This window comes from Lissotriton helveticus, chromosome 1_1 (assembly GCF_964261635.1).
Source record: "Lissotriton helveticus chromosome 1_1, aLisHel1.1, whole genome shotgun sequence".
Classification (NCBI taxonomy): Eukaryota; Metazoa; Chordata; class Amphibia; order Caudata; family Salamandridae; genus Lissotriton; species Lissotriton helveticus.
Window position 1 is genome coordinate 141884590 of NC_136057.1, and position 20304 is coordinate 141904893.

The 20304-nt window shown below is 46.6% G+C and overlaps 1 protein-coding gene across 1 annotated transcript in view; it reads left to right on the plus strand.

The window, feature by feature from the left end:
• The window catches only part of LOC144773182 (MLX-interacting protein-like), a 170670-nt gene that overhangs the window by 68185 nt on the left and 82181 nt on the right, over positions 1–20304 (plus strand). The window contains exons 8-9 of the mRNA XM_078658093.1: positions 2474–2569; positions 11903–11958. Coding sequence (XP_078514219.1) covers positions 2474–2569; positions 11903–11958 — 152 coding nt within the window. The remainder of the gene's footprint in view (positions 1–2473; positions 2570–11902; positions 11959–20304) is intronic.

The window sequence follows — 20304 nt, forward strand, 5'->3', positions numbered from 1 at the left end:
CCGGGAAAAACTATGTCAGGAAGGGGGGGGGGTGCCAACCTGTGCCAACTCCACCCCTCAGGTGGAGGAGGAGAGGTGAAGCACGACCCCGGGCTCCTGCCATCTTGTGGATGAGGAGCCCTGCCCAATCCCAGCTAGGCTCCTGCCCCCCTCCCACAGGAGAGGAGCAAGCTAGGGGGTGTACTCACCCCAGGACAGGGACCCATTGGTCCCTGCCCTTGCCCTACCTGTAACGCCCCTAAAATTAGTATTTAGGGGCTCCCTGAACCTTCCTTCCTCAGATCCCGATACGAAAAAAAAGAAAGAAGATCAAGAAGAAGAAGACCCGCCGTGCAGCTGCTAATAACAGGACGACAACCACTGACTTGGACCCAGCTCTACCGGCCTGTCGATCCTGGAACCTGCTCCTGCCTAAATCTGGCGACCATCGCGGGCAGCCACCTTTGGGCGCCCAGAGGACCTGCCTGCCTTGACCCTTTCGAAGGTTGGAACTCCCACCAGCAGAGGCTCTGCTACAACAAGCCACCTGGTGCCACCAGAAAGCTCCGGACCAGCCCACTCTGCACCAGCCGAGCCCGGGCCGGGCCAACCTGAACCAAGACCATGAGGACGTACCCCCGGCGACTGGGACTCGAAGTCCAGTGCCCAAAGACCCTCCTCGACGAACCAGCCGACGCCTGCAGACTCAGAACCAGGCCCCCCCCCCAACCGCGACCCGCCGAGTGTACGTTTTTCCGACACTTAAAGTCACCCCTGCACCCGGCGCCCTACAGCCCCCTGTGCCTCCCTTTGGGGTACCTACCTGTGCTCCAACATCCCAACTTACCTCTCAAAGTGCTGGTCGCCCCTGAAGAGTCACCGGCCCGAGTCTGCAGCCTTTGTTCCTTTTGCAAGAGCCTCATTGGATAACATTGAGCACCCGACGGCTCAAAAGCACCCTGCACCCAGTCGCCCGAGTGCTGCTGGCTGTGACGTCTTTGCCCTATCCTACTTCCCCCCTTGCCCAGAGCAAGTGACCAGGAGCCCAGCTCCCAGAGCCGCGTGGCCTGCTAGCCAGCAGCCACCAACCGAAGGCCCCTTTTCCCTCGTTGGATAACATTGGGCCTACGTCTGCACCCGGCCGCCCCTGCGCCGCTGGGACTGAACTAACTGTACTCACCTGACCTTGGGGGACCCCTGAGTCTATGTCCAGAACCCTAACTTCACCAACCAAGTACTCACCTGGAAACCGGTAACTCACTTACCTGCCATTGGATAACATTGACCCATTTTCGACTCAAAAAGTTTCTAAGTGTGAAGTTTTGAAAACTGAAAATATTCCTATAAAATCAGCCAAAGTCCGAATTCGAAAATACTCACCTGTGATCAGGAGAGAAGCCAGTACTGTACCTTCCAGCCCAGTACTGAACCACAAAAGTAATACCTAGCGGGTTTAGTAGTAACCTGTATTTTCTCCATAGGAACCCATTGTCTCCTTTTCTCTGAAATTTCTTCTGTCTACTTTTGAAAATTGCAAATATTCGTTCGATCATGTCCCACGATTTTTTCTTCTCTTTCAAACCCCTCTCTCACTCACTTTCAAGTTTTTTCTTTTACTTTTTACCCCTAAGGATAGTTTTTCTTGTTTCCGTCAATCTTACCTATCCCTTGCACCCCCCACCTTGCTTTTTGCAGGACAATATGCATGTTCTATACCTGGGCAGTAAATTGGACTTGTATGCACGATAGCCACACAGCATTTATCGGCTAAGACAACTCAACAGTGTTTGTGACCAGGAACCATCAGACTTTAGTTCGGGGGCGTATATAGTGCAATGTCGGAAACAATTAAGACCTTCAATGACTGCTAAATTCCACTTTCAACCCTACATCCCTATATGGGATCAACTTATCGCCACCCTTTTCTCCATAAGATTGTTAAAGGGATGGCCTTGCCCTCCACGGTCTCCAGGTTTGTTCCCTTTTGAAAGACTGACTGCTCCCTCTAAGGATGTGATCGCGATTGTACTGGTCCTTCCAGAATTCCATATTTGATCCATATAAAGGATATTTGTCTCTTCTCTGTTGTTATGCTACAGCGGGTGCCCTGTCCTGTAATGTATCCCCTTTGTGTTCTGTAGTTGTCCTGTTTTGTATTTCCTTCCTCTTTATAAGAGTTGCACTGCCCATCTGCTTTCCTGTTTAAGTATGTTACAGGTTAATGTGTGTTTGATTGGCTCCTATATTTGTTTCCTTAATTGGTATCTCAGTTTTGTGGCTTTTCTCTACATTATTACAGGAGCTTCTGGTTTTGCTCTTCTGCTTGCCATACCCCCCACCCCCAAATTCTCCGTTAACTTTATAGAGAATATTATGTTTTCTCTCTGTTAAACCTTTACAAGTTAGTGAGTCCTCTTCTACCATGCTGTACTCTAGACATGACCCAAATTTAACCTGCTATTATTTACTTCCTCCTTTCTTATCTCTGATGCAGCCTCCCTGGGTAACGCAGACATGATCCAGCCATCTCTAAGCCAGCTTCACCCCAATCTGGGGGAGGATTTTATGGACACAATGGAGCCTCTGCAAGGTGAGGTGTTTTTGATTCTTTCACATGTATTTCCTGGATGGATGCCTGAATAAATTCTGCACCTGCTGGGTGAAACTAGGGTGGTTTAGTATCTGATGGCTCTTGCTTTTGGTCACATTTTAACCCCTGATTTAGAGATTCCTTTGACTCTGCTGCTGTTTGGGCAATATTAGCATAAGCAAGTCCTGCATTTTGAGTATCTTTTTTAAGCCTGTTTTTTTCCAGAACAGGCCAGTCTTAAGTTCGGTGGCAAGGAATTTAGAGGCAGCCTGGAGCGGGTGAAATATTAGGCGTTTATGCTACTTGGCTTTACAGTTTGCGTGCTAATGCATTTTGTTTATCTCCTCGCACAACTGTTCTCATTGGTCTGGGGGATAAGAATGAGCCTTTAGCCTTAGCTCAGTGGTAGAGTTCTCAAGGCTAACGGCTATGAAGGAGAGCTGCTCCTTTAGCTAAATGGTAGTTTTCTTGAGTGTGAATTTTAAGAAGACCATAAGCTCCTTACGCTGGTGGTTGAAATCCAAGGTATAGGTCGAGTTCATCTAAATCAGTTGAGTGGAGATCTTTAGCCAAAGGGTTGGAAATTGAGTGTCACTTTTTGCGCATGGGTAAAATTCATAAATATGAGCTTGGGAGTTAGTGAGAGGAGTTGTTCCTTCACCTTTTCCTTGGGAAACCCCCTAAAAAATATAGGTGTTGGGAAACTTCTGTGAAGGTCTGAGTTGAGGTTATAAGTGGAGTACAACATATATTTTTCTCAGATAACAAAAAATCATCTTCTTTCGTTTAGACTAAGCCCCTTTTTTATGGTCAACTATCTGTTCAATAGTGATGGACTGTGTTTGGGAACACACCGTTTTAATCTGTTTTAACTGATCTTTCTGTTTGTAAAAATGGTTTTATGATTTTGATTATTTTATCAAACCAAAATCCTATTTGACAAATGTTATTAATTTCCAGCCTATAATGTTTGTACATACTTTTATGGCCTAAAGAACTGAAATAAAGATTAATTGGCTTACAGTGTTTCCCAAACTTTTTAGAACCACAAGCCAATTGTTAAAACAACAAACGTTCGTGACCCACCTAGTTTTATTGGACATGAGGTGGGCGATTGTTTTTGTTTTTTGTGTCACTAAAGCATACTGGGGTATCACACTGCCATTTACAGACTGCACATTTTCCACTTAAATGGCCACTTTGCACAGACATACAGTTTTACTGATAAAACTATAATGCACACAAATGATAATGTGTGGAAATAATGTTTCAGTGAACCTGTATCATTTGTGCATCACCAAGTAAAATGTCTTGATTTGATCCTTTTAAAATCTTTGTTTCCATCACACTTCAGAAGTATAAGACAATGTGCTTCATGTTTGCTTTCCTAACCGTTGAATGTGTACAGTTCATTTACAGGTATTTACATTTTGTTGTGTTACAAAAATGACATCATACAACCTTTCCTTTCACACACCCTGCACTCCATACAGATTGTCACATGATAATAATATAACATAGCATGCCGTTTGACCTCTGTTTTTCAAGTGCAGCAAATGTAACAAGATAAATATAAAATGTAATGGCATCTTTATTTATCGCTTGGACTTTGGTGACCCACCAAAAATTGACTGATGCGCCCACCAGTGGGTCGCGACTCACAGTTTGGGAAACACTGGACTATACCAATCTGATTGTCTGGTCATTTTAAATGCAAAATGAATTTGTTTTGTACCATTTCTAAATTAAACCTTGTTTCACTTTGAAAGATGAGAAGCTGCTTAGATTAGAACCTGTAGTGACATTTTGTACAGTTTTTACACTCAAAATACATCTGTAACCAAATTGCTTAATTTGAGCTCTTTACTTCCCAGGTTACTGTGAGACCTTTTGTTGGGGTTCTGTGGCGGTCGTAGATTACTAGGCATTAATTCTAACAAAATATGTCTTTTACCATTAGGGTCTCGGTGCCATTTTACTCTTCGACTCAAGCTGGATGACCAAGCGCTCTCTTTTATCACTTGCCTCTCTCGCCTTAGAAAGGTTGCACATTCACTCTTGCTGGAGGAGGGGGTGTGAAGTTAGACACTCAGGAACTGTAACATATATTGTAGGAAGCTGGCTCTTTATATAGTATACCAAAAAGAGGTATACTGTGTAAAACGTCCAGATATCCCTTAAAAAGGGGCAGGGCTTGCTCTAGCAATCCCAAGGTGCTCTCCTAGGGGTTAGTGTGGTCGAGCAGCCATAATGTAGGAAGCTGGCTCTTTATATGGTATTCCAACAGAGGTATACTATGCAAAGAGTCCATGTATTTCCTTACCAGTGGACAGGGGCTTGCTCTAGCACTCTCAGGGTGCTCTTCTAGTAGGCAGAGTGGTCGAGGCTTATCAGAAAGGAGAGTTAGCCATCTGCAAAATACACACACAGTCAATTAATGATGCACACGACTCAGTAAGGAGATCCACACCAATTTATAAAATACCTTTATATATATTTAAGCACCAGAAACTTTATGATCACGTAAGTACGTTTTGAGATAGAAATACTTTACGTTTTCGAAAGTCAACACTTAGTGCAATTTTCAGAGAGTGTAATGTTTCCCTATGGAAGGAAAAACAATTACGGCATGCAGGTAGAGTACAGCGACTTACGAGAACAATCTCATGGACTTAAGGTGAGTAGGGGCAAGGTCAAAGTCAGCACCAAGAGGTCACACCGGGCCGCATTGGGGCGGCTGGTTGTAGAGGTGCAAAACTTCATCAGGTGCCCAATGGGAATCGGTCTTCATGAAAAGAGGATGCAGGTTTGGACTGGGGGGCCAGTCGGGCCGAAATAGCGTTGGGGCTCAGGGTAGCTGGCTAGCAGTTTTCCTTTAATGTAGTTGAAGTTCCCCTGTCAGAGTGAAAATTGCTCCTGCCCATTTCCTGCAGCTATGAGCATTTCTTGGGAGATAACCTTCACTTTCATAATCTAAAGTGTACAGAAATGCATCTTTTTGTATAGTCACCCTGTACATAACTGGGTTTTTGTTTCAGTTGTCCCCTCACTTTTGGCTCCCTTTTTAACTGCTAGATGCAGATTTTCGACTATGACAGTGCTCTGAGGCCTGCTAACCAGACCTCAGAGCCAGGCCCCTTGCTTTAAAACAAAGCGCTGTCTGATTTTTTTTCACAGTTGGCTAAGTACTTTAGCACCCCTGTAAGTCCCTAGTTAATGGTACCCCTGGTACCTAGGGCACGAGTACTAAAGAGGGTCCCTAAGGGCTGCAGCATATCTTATGCCATGCTAAGAGGCCTACACACAGATTCCACTGACTGCCATTGTAGGCTGTGTTACATGGTGCAAAACATAACATGGCACTGAATGGGCTATATGTAAGCCACCCTTCAGCAGACCTTGGAGCCAAAGGCAGGGTGCAATAGCAAGTGAGCAGGGAAGTCATCTTAAGGTATGTACTGGGCACTGGTCAAACAAGTTTCCCAGCTGCATAATGGCTTCACAGAAACATCTGGTGTTGGATATCAAACACCTTGCAATAATAAACCCACACTGCATCTGCAGGGTACCTTAGAGGTACCCCCTGAAACCTACTAGTCCTCTAGTGTGCTGGCTGACTGCTCCTGTCCACCCTGCCACCACAGACTAGTTTCTGACCCCCTAGGGGGTGAGAGCCCACCTCTCAGAAGTCAGAAACAATGCCTGCTCTGGCAAGAGGTGTTTACACCTACTCCAGCAGGATGACTTGTAAATTAGCATGTCAAGGCAGGGAGCTGCAAAGAGCACACCGCCTTTGAGATGTGGGCCTGGCTTCCCCGAGACCTGGGAGATGCCACCTCCTTCCGTGAGGCCCACTTGGCATCAGGACAGGCGGGAAGTTAGCTATGCAAGGAGGCATGCTGGATCCCACAGGCTAGTCACCCCCTAGGGTGGGCTATATAAAGTGATCATGAAAATTAGATGTTCACCATCTTAGTTGTGGTGAAATTAGAAACTCTGGGACAGGGTGATGCCCACTCTCCACAGTAAGTGGTGATCTAGGAGATTTAGTGACCCCCAGGGGTAAGTAGCCCATTGGCTACTACCGTTCACTCCTCTTAACACCCCTAAATTTAGTATTTAGGTGGCCTCCTAACACCTTGAAATCTGGTATATCAAAGGTTGTGTGCTCTTTGAAGCTCCCTTCCTTGACATGCTAATTTACTAGTTACCCTGCAGGAGGAGGTGAAAACCTCTGAGTGTGGGGCTTTCACCTCGTAGGGGGGCAGACACTCATCTTTGGTGACAGGCTGGAGAAGACCAGTCAGCCAGCACATTAGAGGACTAGTAGGTTTCAGGGGGTACCTCTAAGGTACCCTCTGGGTGCAGGTATTAATACTGGAATCAGTGTAGGTTTATTAATACAAGATGTTTGATACCAAACACTAGAGGTTTCAGCGAAGCCATTATGTAGTGGGGAAATTCATTGTGACCAGTGCCCATGAGTGTCTACTGATATAATGTCTACACCAGATCAGCTTATCTTTGCAGACTCCTTTCTGTGACAGGCTGCCTGTGTACACATGATCATGTGTAACCACTCTAGTGCCCCTTACCCTAGCTGTGTCACAGCTGCCTTATGTTAAAAGGTGGAGACTCACGGTAAACATGTGTAGTTCAGTTACCATGTAATTAATGTGAGAGTCTCAAGTGATGAGACTCCCCCCACAGTTAACGTCTAAAAACTGGGTGATCAAAAAGTAAGAAATCCAGAGCGACTGAATGGGCGGAACCCTTTCCGCTACAGTGCTTCTCAGCCCTCAGTTGATATTACAAGTTTATGATTTTTATCGCTGCAATCAATAAGCACCTTAACATGTAATCATTATATCAATACATGCATTCCATTGTGTATTAAAAATCTATCAACAGCATATTTTTGATAAAGCGTTTAAAATCAACATACAATGTGTCTGCATTTCTCTTGTACCACTTTAATCAACATAAGTTGCAGCCAACCACTAGAGGTCCCTGTTTTCACAAGATGTAGAGCAAAGGCTCCAGCTCAAAGCGCTTAAAAATTGAGGCTAGACAGGCTGGGGTCATGTCTTTCATGGCCCTGGTAATTTTGCAATTACACTCCCGGAAGAGGGTGGGGGCTGTGCTGCATATCCTGAAGCCCTCACTTAACTTAAAATTTACCTTGATGGTGGCCCGGCCAGTTTTGGAGCACATAATCATCAGCGAACCAAATCCCACTGGACGTTACGGGGTGCTCCCTTCGTCAAGTGATACTTTAAGCGTGTTCAGCCGCCTTTTTTTGTATTGCATCCTTTTCTTCTTTACTTTTTTTTTAAGGTTCCAGGTGTCCGTGCCGCTGGACATGTGGGTGCTCATTGGGGTGGGGGAAGCGCAGGGAGCCCACTACTGATTACCTCAGCTGGCTCACTGCCCGACCATCAGGAGCCAGCATCCTCATGTTTGTCTGGATCGTAGCAGCTGCACCGTTTCATCTACACACGGGCACAGGCAGCTTGGGAGAGCACACTGCCACTGCAGCCCCCCTCTCTCCACGCGTCAGGACCCCGGAATGGGATCCTGGACCCAGTATGGCCTTTAATGGCCCCCTTGTCTTTGGGTCCCAAGGATGAAGTCATGAGGCCCTTTCTTTGTCTTTGGGGTGTGGAAATGGGGAGGGGCCACATGCATACCCCTTCCCTGTACATGAAATATTCATGAAGCTTGCACTGCCCCGTGGTCATTGGCCCACCCTGGGGGTTTCTGTGAGGTTGCGCCAGTGCCCCATAAGCTGTGTCGTTCGAGCCAGGGTCAAATGTTAATGCTGGGGAGCAAAGTAGTTAACTTGGCCCAGCAGAGTGGCAAATAGCCCGGAATCAGATTCTGAGCTGAGTCAGAGAAATGACCAAGCTCGATTTCACATTACATGTAAATGTATGTGCTTAGCACCAGCATATTCAAACTCTGCGTGCTTGTTCAATCCCAGTTTGAAACCTCCCTGGACTGAAGGCCTAAGTGGAGAAAAACTGCAATTTAAGGCAGATTTTCCCTGTGTTTATAGTACATTGCCATTGCAGATAATACAGAAACCCTACTGACCTATCCAGGAGTCCCACTGAGATATTGTCTACACCAGATCAGCTTATCATGACAGGCTATCTGTACACATGATCATGTGTAACCAGTCTAGCGCCCCTTACCCTAGCTGCGTCACAATGGCCGTATGTTAAAAGGCAGAAACTGGTGGTAAACATGTGTAATTCAATTACCATGTAATTAACATGAAGGAGACTCAAGTGGTGAAACTCACCCACAGTAAAGGTCCAAAAACCGGGTGACCAAAAGTGAAGAATCTCAGTGGACTGAATGGACGGAGCCTATTTGCTACAGTGCACCTGTACCCTCTGTTGGTGTCCTAGCAAGTCACAGGAATAATTTGTATTGGGATTTCGTTTTTTACTCTTTACTCTTGTGAATATGACAATTGTGCACATCCACTAAAGGTCTCCTAGTTTACATGGATTGAAACTCTAGAGCTTGACTTTGAGGTTGCGGGGCATGCAAAGTGGACCCCCTTTTTAGGTTGAAGCCTACCACACAGCGCAGCTGTCTCGTTTACTAATGACATCTTGGGGACATTCAAAAAGCTAACACCAGGAGATGATGGACGGAGTGCTGAAACTTTTCAAACACTCACCCCCAGTCACAGATCTGGGTTGAATCCATCATCATTCTTTAGCTCACTTTATCACCCCAGTTCAGACACAACTATATGCAAATCAGCCTTGACCCTGTGCCTCATGGGAACCGTCCTGCCCGAACTGCCAAGCCATGTCTTCATGGACAGGAAACAAGCATCCTGGGACCGGTTTCGGGCTAATAGCCTCTTCAGCCAGGCTAGCTTGATTCCAGTGGCAAAGTGAGCAACGGACCCACATCTGGGCATACCCAGATCGGGCAGGACTGTATATGGTAAAGAATGATGATGGATTCAACCCAGATCTATGACTGGGGGTCAGTGTTTGAAAAGTTTCAGCACTCCGTCCATCAGCGACTTGTGCTTGCTTTGTTCGCCCTAAGTTGCCCATATGTGGGTCACTTGCTCACTTTGCCACTGGTTTCAAGCTAACCTGGCTGAAGAGGGCTGTCAGCCTGAAACCGGTCCCAGGAGGCTTTTTTCCTGTCCAGGGAAGACATGGTTTGGCAGTTCAGGCTGGACTGTTCCCATGAGGCACAGGGTCAAGACTGATTTGCATATAGCTGGGTCTGAACTGGGGTGGCAAAGTGAGCTAAAGAATGATGATGGATTCAACCCAGATCTATGACTGGGGGTGAGTGTTTGAAAAGTTTCAGCGCCCCGTCCATCATCTCCATCTGTTTGCGACATTCAAAAAGCTTCCATGGGAATGCATTCTGCCCATTGCTTACCATTGGCTTTGTGGTTTGCAGCTCACATTTACTTGATTTCTGTTTTCTGGCTTTTATTTGCTTTAGGCTGTCCAGATTGAGTTTGCCCCTTCCCTTGCCCAAACTCTATTTACTATAGTCTTCCACTAGAACTGAATTACTGTAAACAGGCCTTTAAATCCTGTTCTTTTCATGTCACATTTGCTGGGCATTTAAATATAGATGTCAAATAGCAGGCTCTGTCTTCCAGGGAGCGTGGTGTTTACTATTCTTTCTGTGACAATCATGCTGGCTACTCAGGGTGTGCTGTACGTTGGTATTTTTTTTCTCTAGCACAAAAAATTTAAATGGCTGTAAATTAACTGTGCAGATATTTCAGAATATGGAAAGCACAAATGAAGCACATATTTGGGTAATTCTGATGTGTGGTAAAAACAAATATTTGAATCCAGTCAAAACAAATCAGTACACTAGGTGTTGACATTTCCACACATTATCGTCTATGCGCTGTATACTTTTATCAGTAAAACTGTATGTCTGTGCAAATATAATGGTCATTTCAATTGAAGACGTGTTGCCTGTAATAGCAGTACACTACCATACCATGCATACTGTACTCTGTCTCACTCGGCCCCACTCCACACTGCATCACCGCACTCTACTCTGCATCATTCCACTCTACGCCACTTCATTTGATGCCTCTCTACACCACTCTACTCTATGCACTCTACCCCACACTACGCTACTATGCATCACTGCATTGTTCACCAATGCACTCTACGCCAATCCTCTCTTAGCCACTCTAATCTACTCTTCACCGCTGCACTCTACGACAGTGCACATTACAACATTCTACTCTATGCAAGTGCACTCTATGCCACCACGTCACTCTACTCTGAAACATTCTATTGTATGCCCTGCACTAAATGCCACTCTATTCCTTTCTGCTCCATTCCACTCTACGCCGCTGAACTCGACGCCACAGCACTCAAAACCTATACTCTATATGCCACTACACTGTACACCAATCTACTCTACACCACTGCACTCTGCACCACTAAGCCACTGAACTCTACACTAATGCACTCTATGCCACTCAACTCTACACCACTGCACTCTGTGACACTCTGCTGTCAACTCTTCCCTCTCTGCCACTCCACTCAACTTTTTGCCATTCTGTTGTACTCTATGAACTCTACTCCACTACACTCTTCGTCAGTCTGCTCTATGCCACTCTAATCTACTGTGCACCACTATACTGTGCACCACTCTACACCAATGCACTGTACACCACTGTACTCTACACCACTGCACTTTTACTCTCTACTCTGTAAGACTGCACTCTCCACCACTAAACTCAAGTCCACTCTATAGTATGCCACTGCACTCAATGCCACTGCACTCTACTCTGAACCACTCAACTCTACGCCACTCTCCTGCACTCTGTGCCAATGTGCTCAAAGCCACTACACGCTACGCCACTCCACTCTGCGTCACTCCACTCAATGCCACTTTAATTTATACTGCTCCCCTTCGCTCTACACCACTTCACTCTACTCTGAGACAATCTACTCTACGCCACCCTACTCTGCGCCACTCCACTCTACACCATTGCACTTTACGCCACTACAATCTACTCTGCACCACTCTACGTCACTGCACTCTACGACAATGGGCTCTACACCACTTTACTCAAAACCAGTCCACTTTACGATAATCTACTCTGCAGCACTATACTTTAGGCCTCTTCACCTTTTCTTTTCGTTTGATAGGGCATGGGTCAATATGGCATGTATCATTAAAAAAATGGTTATGCTGCTTCACCTAGTATGCCAAGGTGTCCATAATGTTTTGTGCCAACTTGGGTACTCAGAGAGGTGACTTGGTGATGTAGGTGTTATAGCTCATGTCTTGTCTTTCTTTTTGTAGATTTCTTTTCTACCTCCACCTGGTCCCTTCAAGGCACAGGACAATCTCTACCTCAGGTGAGTACTGCTCTTCGAACTCCTAGTTCATCCAGATTCGGAGTTGATGGTCCTCTATCTCAGTGCCTGCCCTCTTAGTCCATCTGGTCCTGAGGTCCTAGATGTTGACTGGCCCATTATGCTACTGTCATCTTCACTACTCCATCCTGTCCTAGAGATGCTGGCTCTGCTTCCAGTACCGTCTGCCACAGGTCCATAGAGTTCTAGAGGTGACAGGCCCTCGACCCCTCTGGCAATCTCCACAGTCCTTTCAGTCCTTGAGGTGACAGAACCTGCATCTCAGTGCCAGCCCCTTGCCCAAAGTCTATCGGAACCTTTACGTGATGGACTCAGTAGTCCAGTACCTAGTGCAGAATTCTTTTTAAAAAGGCTGTAAAGTAGAGGGTATATGGTCGGTGCACTAACCCTGATGTAAGTCTGGGCTTAGCTACTGTTTAGCTAATAATTGTTACTGGTGTCCCCTGGTTAACTGCAAAAGTGAATGAGAAGTATGTTTTATTCTGAAAGAAAACTGGAAGTGGGTTAGAATAAATCTGGGATCTGAAAGATATATCTTCGATAGCTATGGTGAATGGGAAGGGTTTAGATCAAGTGCTTGGCGAGGCCACTTATTGATGTGATACTTTTCAGCCTTGCGGAAGCCCTAGGTGTAGCAGCCAGAAAGGGTGAAACACATGTTGACTAAATCCTGTTCAGATTCCCGTTAGAGCACCATGAATAAAGAATGTACACCAACAGAGCAAGCAGCACGGACGTTTATCTAGAATATGTTTGCCTTTTTATTGTTATTGTGCTTATGCTTTAATACTTTGAGTGTGGTATTATTGTGTTTATGCTTTAATAATTTGGATGCCTACACATATCTCTTCACACATCTGTAGGACTGGAGGTTGCAAATGTTATCTTTTTGGGTGTGCTTTGTTACATCCTGAACTTCAGCTTTCTTAGGTCAACACACAGGACCGGGACGCTGTCCCCTTTAGTCCATAGACTAGCATGGGTACAAGGTCCTTCACCTTTAGAGCTGTCGGGGGTGTGGAGCAATACATGGTTATTTGGCTGGCTCTCTCTGGCTGTGGGACTCTTCCATTACTATTGCATTCATACTTTGATCGTTTGGGAGCCTGCACTCTTTTCTGCTCACATTGTTCATTTATCCAAAATAAATCACCAGGTGTATTTTTTAATTTTTTTAATCAACAGGGCTATCTGTTTCTTTGGCTCTTTCCCTTCACATTTAGACCTATAGGTAATTTCCAGGTAGGCTCATGTCTTTCTGGATCCCCCACCACCATCATGTCCTGCACTTGCAGGTCCGTCTTTTCTTCCCCCAAGGTCTTGTGCAAGGTCTGTACCATCTGCTTATCACAGAGTTCTCCTCAGCACAAATAGTGACATCCTACGCCCAAGCTTTTTACCTCCATGAGGTCGTCTGTGTTCCTTTCATCCAAAAGATCGTTTCCTGCAGCCTTGATGCCGATCTGTTGAAGTAAAGATGATCTGCCCATGTGCAACTCTCTGGACCCGGAAGTCTTAGTGGATATATCCATTGTATACTGGGCAGCACCATAACTGTCCCCTTTAATGTTTAAATGTCCTTCCATTAAGTCAGTTGAGCTTGACATTGTCAGTTTTGTTAAATGTACTGCTTGAGCCTGCCTAATTCTCTGTCGTTTTATTGTTTGCAAAGACGTTGATTATGTTCTTTAACGGATGCATTTGTGAATCATCTGTACAGCAATGAGGGATGACGGCCTCAATGTCTGCCTCTGCAGGGTTCGCAATAAGTTAACATACAACATTCTTTCAGAAACACAAAATCGTTACGCAAAACAAAATGATACAGTATGGTGTAGGAAACTGGGCTTTTGTTGCAGTTGTCCCCTCACTTTTTGCCCCCTTTTTAACTACTAGATGCTGATGTTCGACTCTGACAGTGCACGGCGGCCTGCTAACCAGACTTCTGTGCCAGTGCCCCTTCCCTAAAACAAGGTGTTGTCGAACTGTTCTACAATTGGCAAAGGACTTAAACCTCCCTGTAAGTACCTAGTAAATGGTACCCCAGGTACCTAGGGCATGAGTACGAAAGAGGGTACCTAAGCATATCATATACCACCCTAAGGGACCCACACACACCTTCCATACAGACCGCCATTGCAGGCTTCGTGACATGGTGCAAACCATGTTTGAAAACACAACATGACTCACCCCTGAATGTCATGCCAGAGTCACAGCATTGGCTATATGTAAGTCACCCCTACAGCAGGCCCTGGAGCTCTACGACAGGGTGCGTTATAGCACATGTGAGGACATATCTGCATGAGCAGATATGCCCTGTAATGTCTAGATCTATTGCTTGATATTACAAGTGAGCAGGGAAGCCATCTTAAGATATTTAATGGGCACTGGTCAAAACAAGTTCTCCAGCTACATAATGACTTCACTGAAACCTAAGGTGTTTGTTATCAAACACCTCGTATGCAGTCCAGCCTGCCACCACAGGCATGTTTTTGACCCCTAGGAGGTGAGATGCCCGCTCTGAGGACAGAAGCAATGCCTGCACTGGCAAGAGGTGTTTACACCTCCTCCTCCAGGAAGGCTAGTAAATCAGCATACCAAGGTAGGAGGTTGCAGAGGCCTCTGCCGCCTTCAACATACGACCCAAGGCTTCCCCAGACAGGGGGACTACCACCCCCTGCCCTGCCCATCGGCCACCTGGACAGGCAAATACATTAGCTATGCAAAAGGCAGGTTGCACTGCCATGCTGGACACACATCTAGGGCGGGCAGCCTGTAGTGAATATGCATACAGGAATTCCACCATCTTGTGTGTGGTGCAATTAGGAATTGTGGGACAGGGTGATGCCCGCTCCCCAAAGGAAGGGGGTCATCTAGGTGTATAGTGACCCGAAGGGTAAGTATCCCATTGGCTACCACCATTCACTCCCCTTAAAGCCCCTAAATTGAGTATTTAGGGGTCTTCCTGATACCAGGACCTCCGCTTTCAATGTACACAAAGAAGGAGTGGACAAGGAAGAGTGCTGACACGCGAATAGAGGAGCAGCTAATGACTCGGCGTCAACCCAGCCAGCCTGTCTGTTGCCCCCGACAATCATGGAAGAATCAAACTCATCCTGCCTCTGAGCAGACTCCAAGAAACCCGGAGGGCTGCCAGTGCTTGGCAAATCACCAGAGAAACTTCCTTGGAGTAGTTCCTATAAATCTCTTTAGGATCTGCACATTTAGACAACGTAAACTATGGGATTGGTAACCAGACTGATTCCAGATACCCCCACAGGATAGGTTTGTCTGTAGTCCTGCTAGCTCATAGTGCCCTCAGAATCGTGGAAAAAGTACAGTACCTTTCGTTCAGTCACTCGTGCTCACATCGTCTCAGAGAAATACACAGGATAAACATTGAATAAATGAATGAATGAATTAATTAATACTAGCCTAATAAAGCTCAAACTTTCCCTGGAGTCGTCAAGGTGCTGGGGGCCGTTTTTCAATAAGCATTTATTGAACCAGCGTCATTCTAATGTAAAATCGGTGTGCTGAAATAACCGGACAGAAGACAGACAGAAGTAAGACAGAAACGGATATAAGTGATTGCAAGCACCAATAGAATAAAATGATGGTAGGTTCCTACTATAGTGTTAAAACAATAAATACAGGCAGATATATAAATATATGACAGTAAAAATGCGTACTCCTACGATGAAACCCTAAGTAGATGTCCCTAAGTGTACCTAGCATGTATGTAGGTGTAAAGCCAAGAATCCTTCTAGGATAAAGCCAACCCCATTACCTGAAGCGAGAGACTGTGGGACACCGTCTTGGTCTCGAGATGGACACCCCGGGTGGGATGTCAGACCACTGCGAGCTGTAGCGTCTGTGTGCAGGAACCTCAGCGCTCTCGCGTCAGTCTGTCAGCAGGGAAGTCTTTTTCCTCTCTCTGCCTCAGCAAAGATATGGTGTTTATATACCCAAAGTGGTACCCTCAGGGGATCTTCCTTGCTGTGTCATGTTGGACTAGGGTGACGGAAGGAATGACCCATATATATATAGTTATTATGCAGGAGATGGTAGTCCTGCTGAGTTTCCAAGAATCTTCATGATCTAATGAATGAGGCTAGTTTTTCAGAGAAAACCCCACATCCTTTAAGCAGGACCGTAAATAGGTGAAAGGTCAATACGAAAAACCGTTATGTAGTGTAATGGCAGGGGAACTATAGGTGAAAGGTTTTGTTACTACTTAACCCTATATTGGGGTACCTGTATAAAAAATAACACTGCAGCCGCATGCCTTGAAGGAACATGGTTCGGTTCACCGTCCTGCCACATACTGAGACTACTGACACTGCAGCCACCCAGGAAGAGATTGCCATGCTCCAACAAGTCAGATCCGTCCTCCCTCACAAGTGTGGGACGCCAGGACCAACCAGAGCCACACAGCATAAATACCCGGGGTACTGGACCCTTGCAACAGCCAAAGCTTGTTGTTTCCAGCCTGTACAGCAATGCTGAGGAAGACTGGCCTGCACGTTGAGGAACAGTTAGGCCCACATTGAGAGTTTGCCCCTCTTCTTCTGAACCAAGACGTACGAGTGAGCCTCTGACCCTGCCACCCCACGTCTCAAAGCACCTCTGCACCAGAGCCCCACAGCCTGAGTCTGAGGGAGGTGACCGTACCAATGGGGTCCTGAGACCCACAAGAACTGAGTCCACCCTTGGGTTTGACCAGACTGGACTTCCAGTTGCCACCTGCAGCCTCTTTGTGCAGACCCCCTCGAACCTCGAGTGTCTCCCGCAGCGTGATCTAACACCTAAAGGCACCACTGCACAGAGCCCCACATCTTGAGGAGGAGTGGACATACAGTGTCCCTATGTGCACAAGCATCTCAAGGATCGTGCCCACCTATGGGTTCACCCGGACTGGTCCCCAGTCCCTGCTTGCAGCCACTTTCTAACCGGATCGATCTCCATCGAAGTGAATGCCGCACCCAACGCTGTGATGCACCTCTGCACCCAGCTGCCCCACGGCTGTCCTGTCAAAGTGCCCCCTTTTGACATAGTCACCGCTACTTTTTGCCTGGTATTTGATGTGAATTCGACTGAAAGAGTACTGGGTTCCTGTTAACCAGGTCCCTAGTGCCAGATCTTTTTCCCAAAACTGTTCTACATTTAGCATTCTCTGTAAGTCCCTAATACATGGTACCCCTAGTGCTTGGGGTACTAAAGAGGGTCCATAAGGGCTGCAGCACGAATTTTGCCACCCCAATAGACCCCCTCACCACACACATGCAAGACTGCTACTGCAGGCTGCATGTTTTGGTGCAGAGAAAATTGAAAACACAATTTGACACATCCTTGTGTGCCTTGTCCTCTAACTTCATGTAGTATTTGTAAGTCACCTCTACAGCAGGCCTTGCAGCTCTAAGGAAGGGTGCCTTATATTACATGTGCACGAGTAGACATACCCCTGTGCTGGTCAGTTCTATTACTATACTACAACTGCAAGTGAACAGGGAAACCATTTTAAAACTTGCTGGACACTGGTGAAACTGAGTTCCCCAGCTACAATGATAGCTTCACTGAAAATAAGGATGTTTGGTATCAAACATCTCATATTAATAAACCATCACAGATTTTGGATTTATTAATACATTATTTTTAACTCTGTCATCATTACTGATGTATTTTAAATTGTGCTAGAGACTCGCGCTAAGGCGCTCGCGCTCACTTTTCAATAATTTTTTCTTGACTGCCAACATAACCTGCCAGTGTTAATACTGTTTACCTGTGCTCCCCACTCTCTGGTGTAGAAGGTGTGCCTCCCCTGCCCCGTTCCACCGCTGCTTGCTGTGCCGATTGTGTGGAGGGCAGGCAGCCATCTTGGGGGAAGTCCCGGATCCCGGCTGGACTGATGACAGCGGTCTAGCTGGGGGAGGGAGGGTTACGCATAAATTGCACATGCTATCCCAGACGCGCAGCTGGCGCGCCAATGGCACGCCAAAGGCAAGCCCGTCTGCGCCCGTCCGTGCCCCGTGCGCGCCTAGCGCCAGCCATGCTGCCCGATTTTCCTCAGAGCTGGCGGGAGGTAAGATGGTGTATAATCGTGCGGAGATTATGGCACTTAATGCCGTGGATTGCTGGGGCGTTACGCGGTGAGAAGTTCTGAATAGTTCTTTCAGAGTGTGTCCCTCTTGTAAATTCTGCTTTCAGCAAACGATTTCAGCTGTTCCCGCCCCCCCAAGCTAGCAACAAGACCATGATCTCTGCGGCACTTATAAATGCCCGGTCCATGGTCAAACATGCTGCCAATATTTTTGAGCTTTTGTCGGATGGCAAACTGGATAATTTATTTATCACTGAGACATGGCTAAATAACTCTTGCGCCACGGTGGTTGAGCTTGCCATTCCTAGAGGTTTTAAAATCATCCGGGCTGATCGCCTAGCTGGGAGAGGAGGGGGATCAGCAGTGGTGTTTAGGGACATCTGGCCCTTCTCTAGTGAGGTGTCTGAGGAATTGGGTGAGGGTGAGGTTTTGCATTTCTCTCTCATTCTCTCCCTCCACTAAACGCTGGGAGGCACGCTGGTATATCGTCCTCCTGGTCCACCTGGTGCCTTCCTCAATGTCTTGGAGGATGTTATTATACCACACGCACTGCGCTGTCCTACGGTTTTACTACTGGGGGACTTTACTGTTCACCTGGATGCTTATGAAGCACCTGATTCAAGAAGTCTGCTGGACTCTTTTAACTTAGCTCAGCTAACTCAGTGGCTTAAGATGCCAACACACTGGATTTAGTCTGCTCCAATTTTGACTTATTCCTATCTGATCCAGAATATGTTACCTGGTCCGATCACCATCTGATTAGGTTTTCCTGGTTTTTAGAGAAGCCTTCTTGTACCTCTGCTCCCTCTCTTGGCATCCGTCCCCAGAAGATTAGTCTCCCAGCACTCTCTGATGCTTTACTCCAGGCCCGTCCAACATTGGGCTTGGATTTGACTGGGGCAGTGCATAGCTTTAACTCTTGGATTGGTCGTAGGGTTAGTTCTTCCGTCAAACCTGCTCCTAGTATCAAAAATCGCTCTCCCCCCCTCAAAGCCCTGGTTTTCGAACGCTCTGAAAAAATGGAAACTGGGCTGTAAAAAACTGGAGCGCTGCTGGATGCGCAAATATTGCCCCTTGGCCACGGCTACTCTTCATGCTTCCCAGAGGGAATACTATTCAGCTGTCAGGATAGCTAAAAGTAACTATTATGCTGGTAGGATTACTAAGGCCAATAACAACAGCAAGAACATTTTTGCTATTGTTAAGAGCTTTCTCTCCCCGTGTGCCGAGCAATCGACGCTACCTTCCTCGAATCAGTGGTGCGAGGACCTGTCTTCCTTTTTTGTTGATAAAATAGCTGGGATTCAGGATAGCCTGTGCGCTCCTCTTTCTGACCAAAGGAGCGCTTCCTTTGCATCCCCACTGACCCTTAGCCCCCCTGCCAACCTGTTTAGGCAATTTTCGCCGCCAGCTGAGTCTGACATTCTAGCTGTTCTGAAATCCCTGTAGTCCGGGTCCCCTACTGACCCCTGCCCAGCTCGTGTTTTAGGTGGGGTGGCTGAGGTGTTTAGCGCAGAGGTTACTGAGATCATCAATCTCTCCCTTCAGACGGCCACCGTTCCAACGTGTTGGAAGCAGGCCAAACTCCGACCCCTTCTCAAAAATTCACGGGTAGATCCATTGGTTCCATCTAACAATCGTCCCATTTCTCTCCTGCCAGTGTTGGCAAAAGTTTGTGAGAAGGTGGTATTTCGCCAGTTGGAGGCCTTTGTGGAGGCATCAAATGCTCTGCACTCTGCTCAATCTGGGTTTCGTGCTTCATACAGCACTGAAGCGGCACTGGTCGAAATGTCTGTAGCTATCAGGGAGTCATGGTAAATCATGGTTTAATACTGAGCTAAACAATGAAAGACGCTCGCTGAGACAGACGGAAAGAACATGGAGACTGCACCCTACCCCCTTGCACCTAGCTCGCCTCAGACTTGCAAGATCTACTTATAAAAAACACATCTTTAAACAAAAAGCATCCTTTTTCCGAGCACAACTTGACCAAGCCAAAAAACAGAACCAGAGAACTGTTCAACATTGTTCGCAATCAAACCTCAGCCGCTCCTCCTGTACTTATGGCCTCGACGACCAGATGCGAAGAAATAGCCCTCTTTTTCTCTGAAATAATTGTGAAAATAGAGCAATCCTTCCTGCCGACTCTGACCCCTACCTCCATGCATTACATCTCCCCTACCGTACCTGCTTCCCGCCCATACCCCCCGCCCCCTCCACAACCCTCC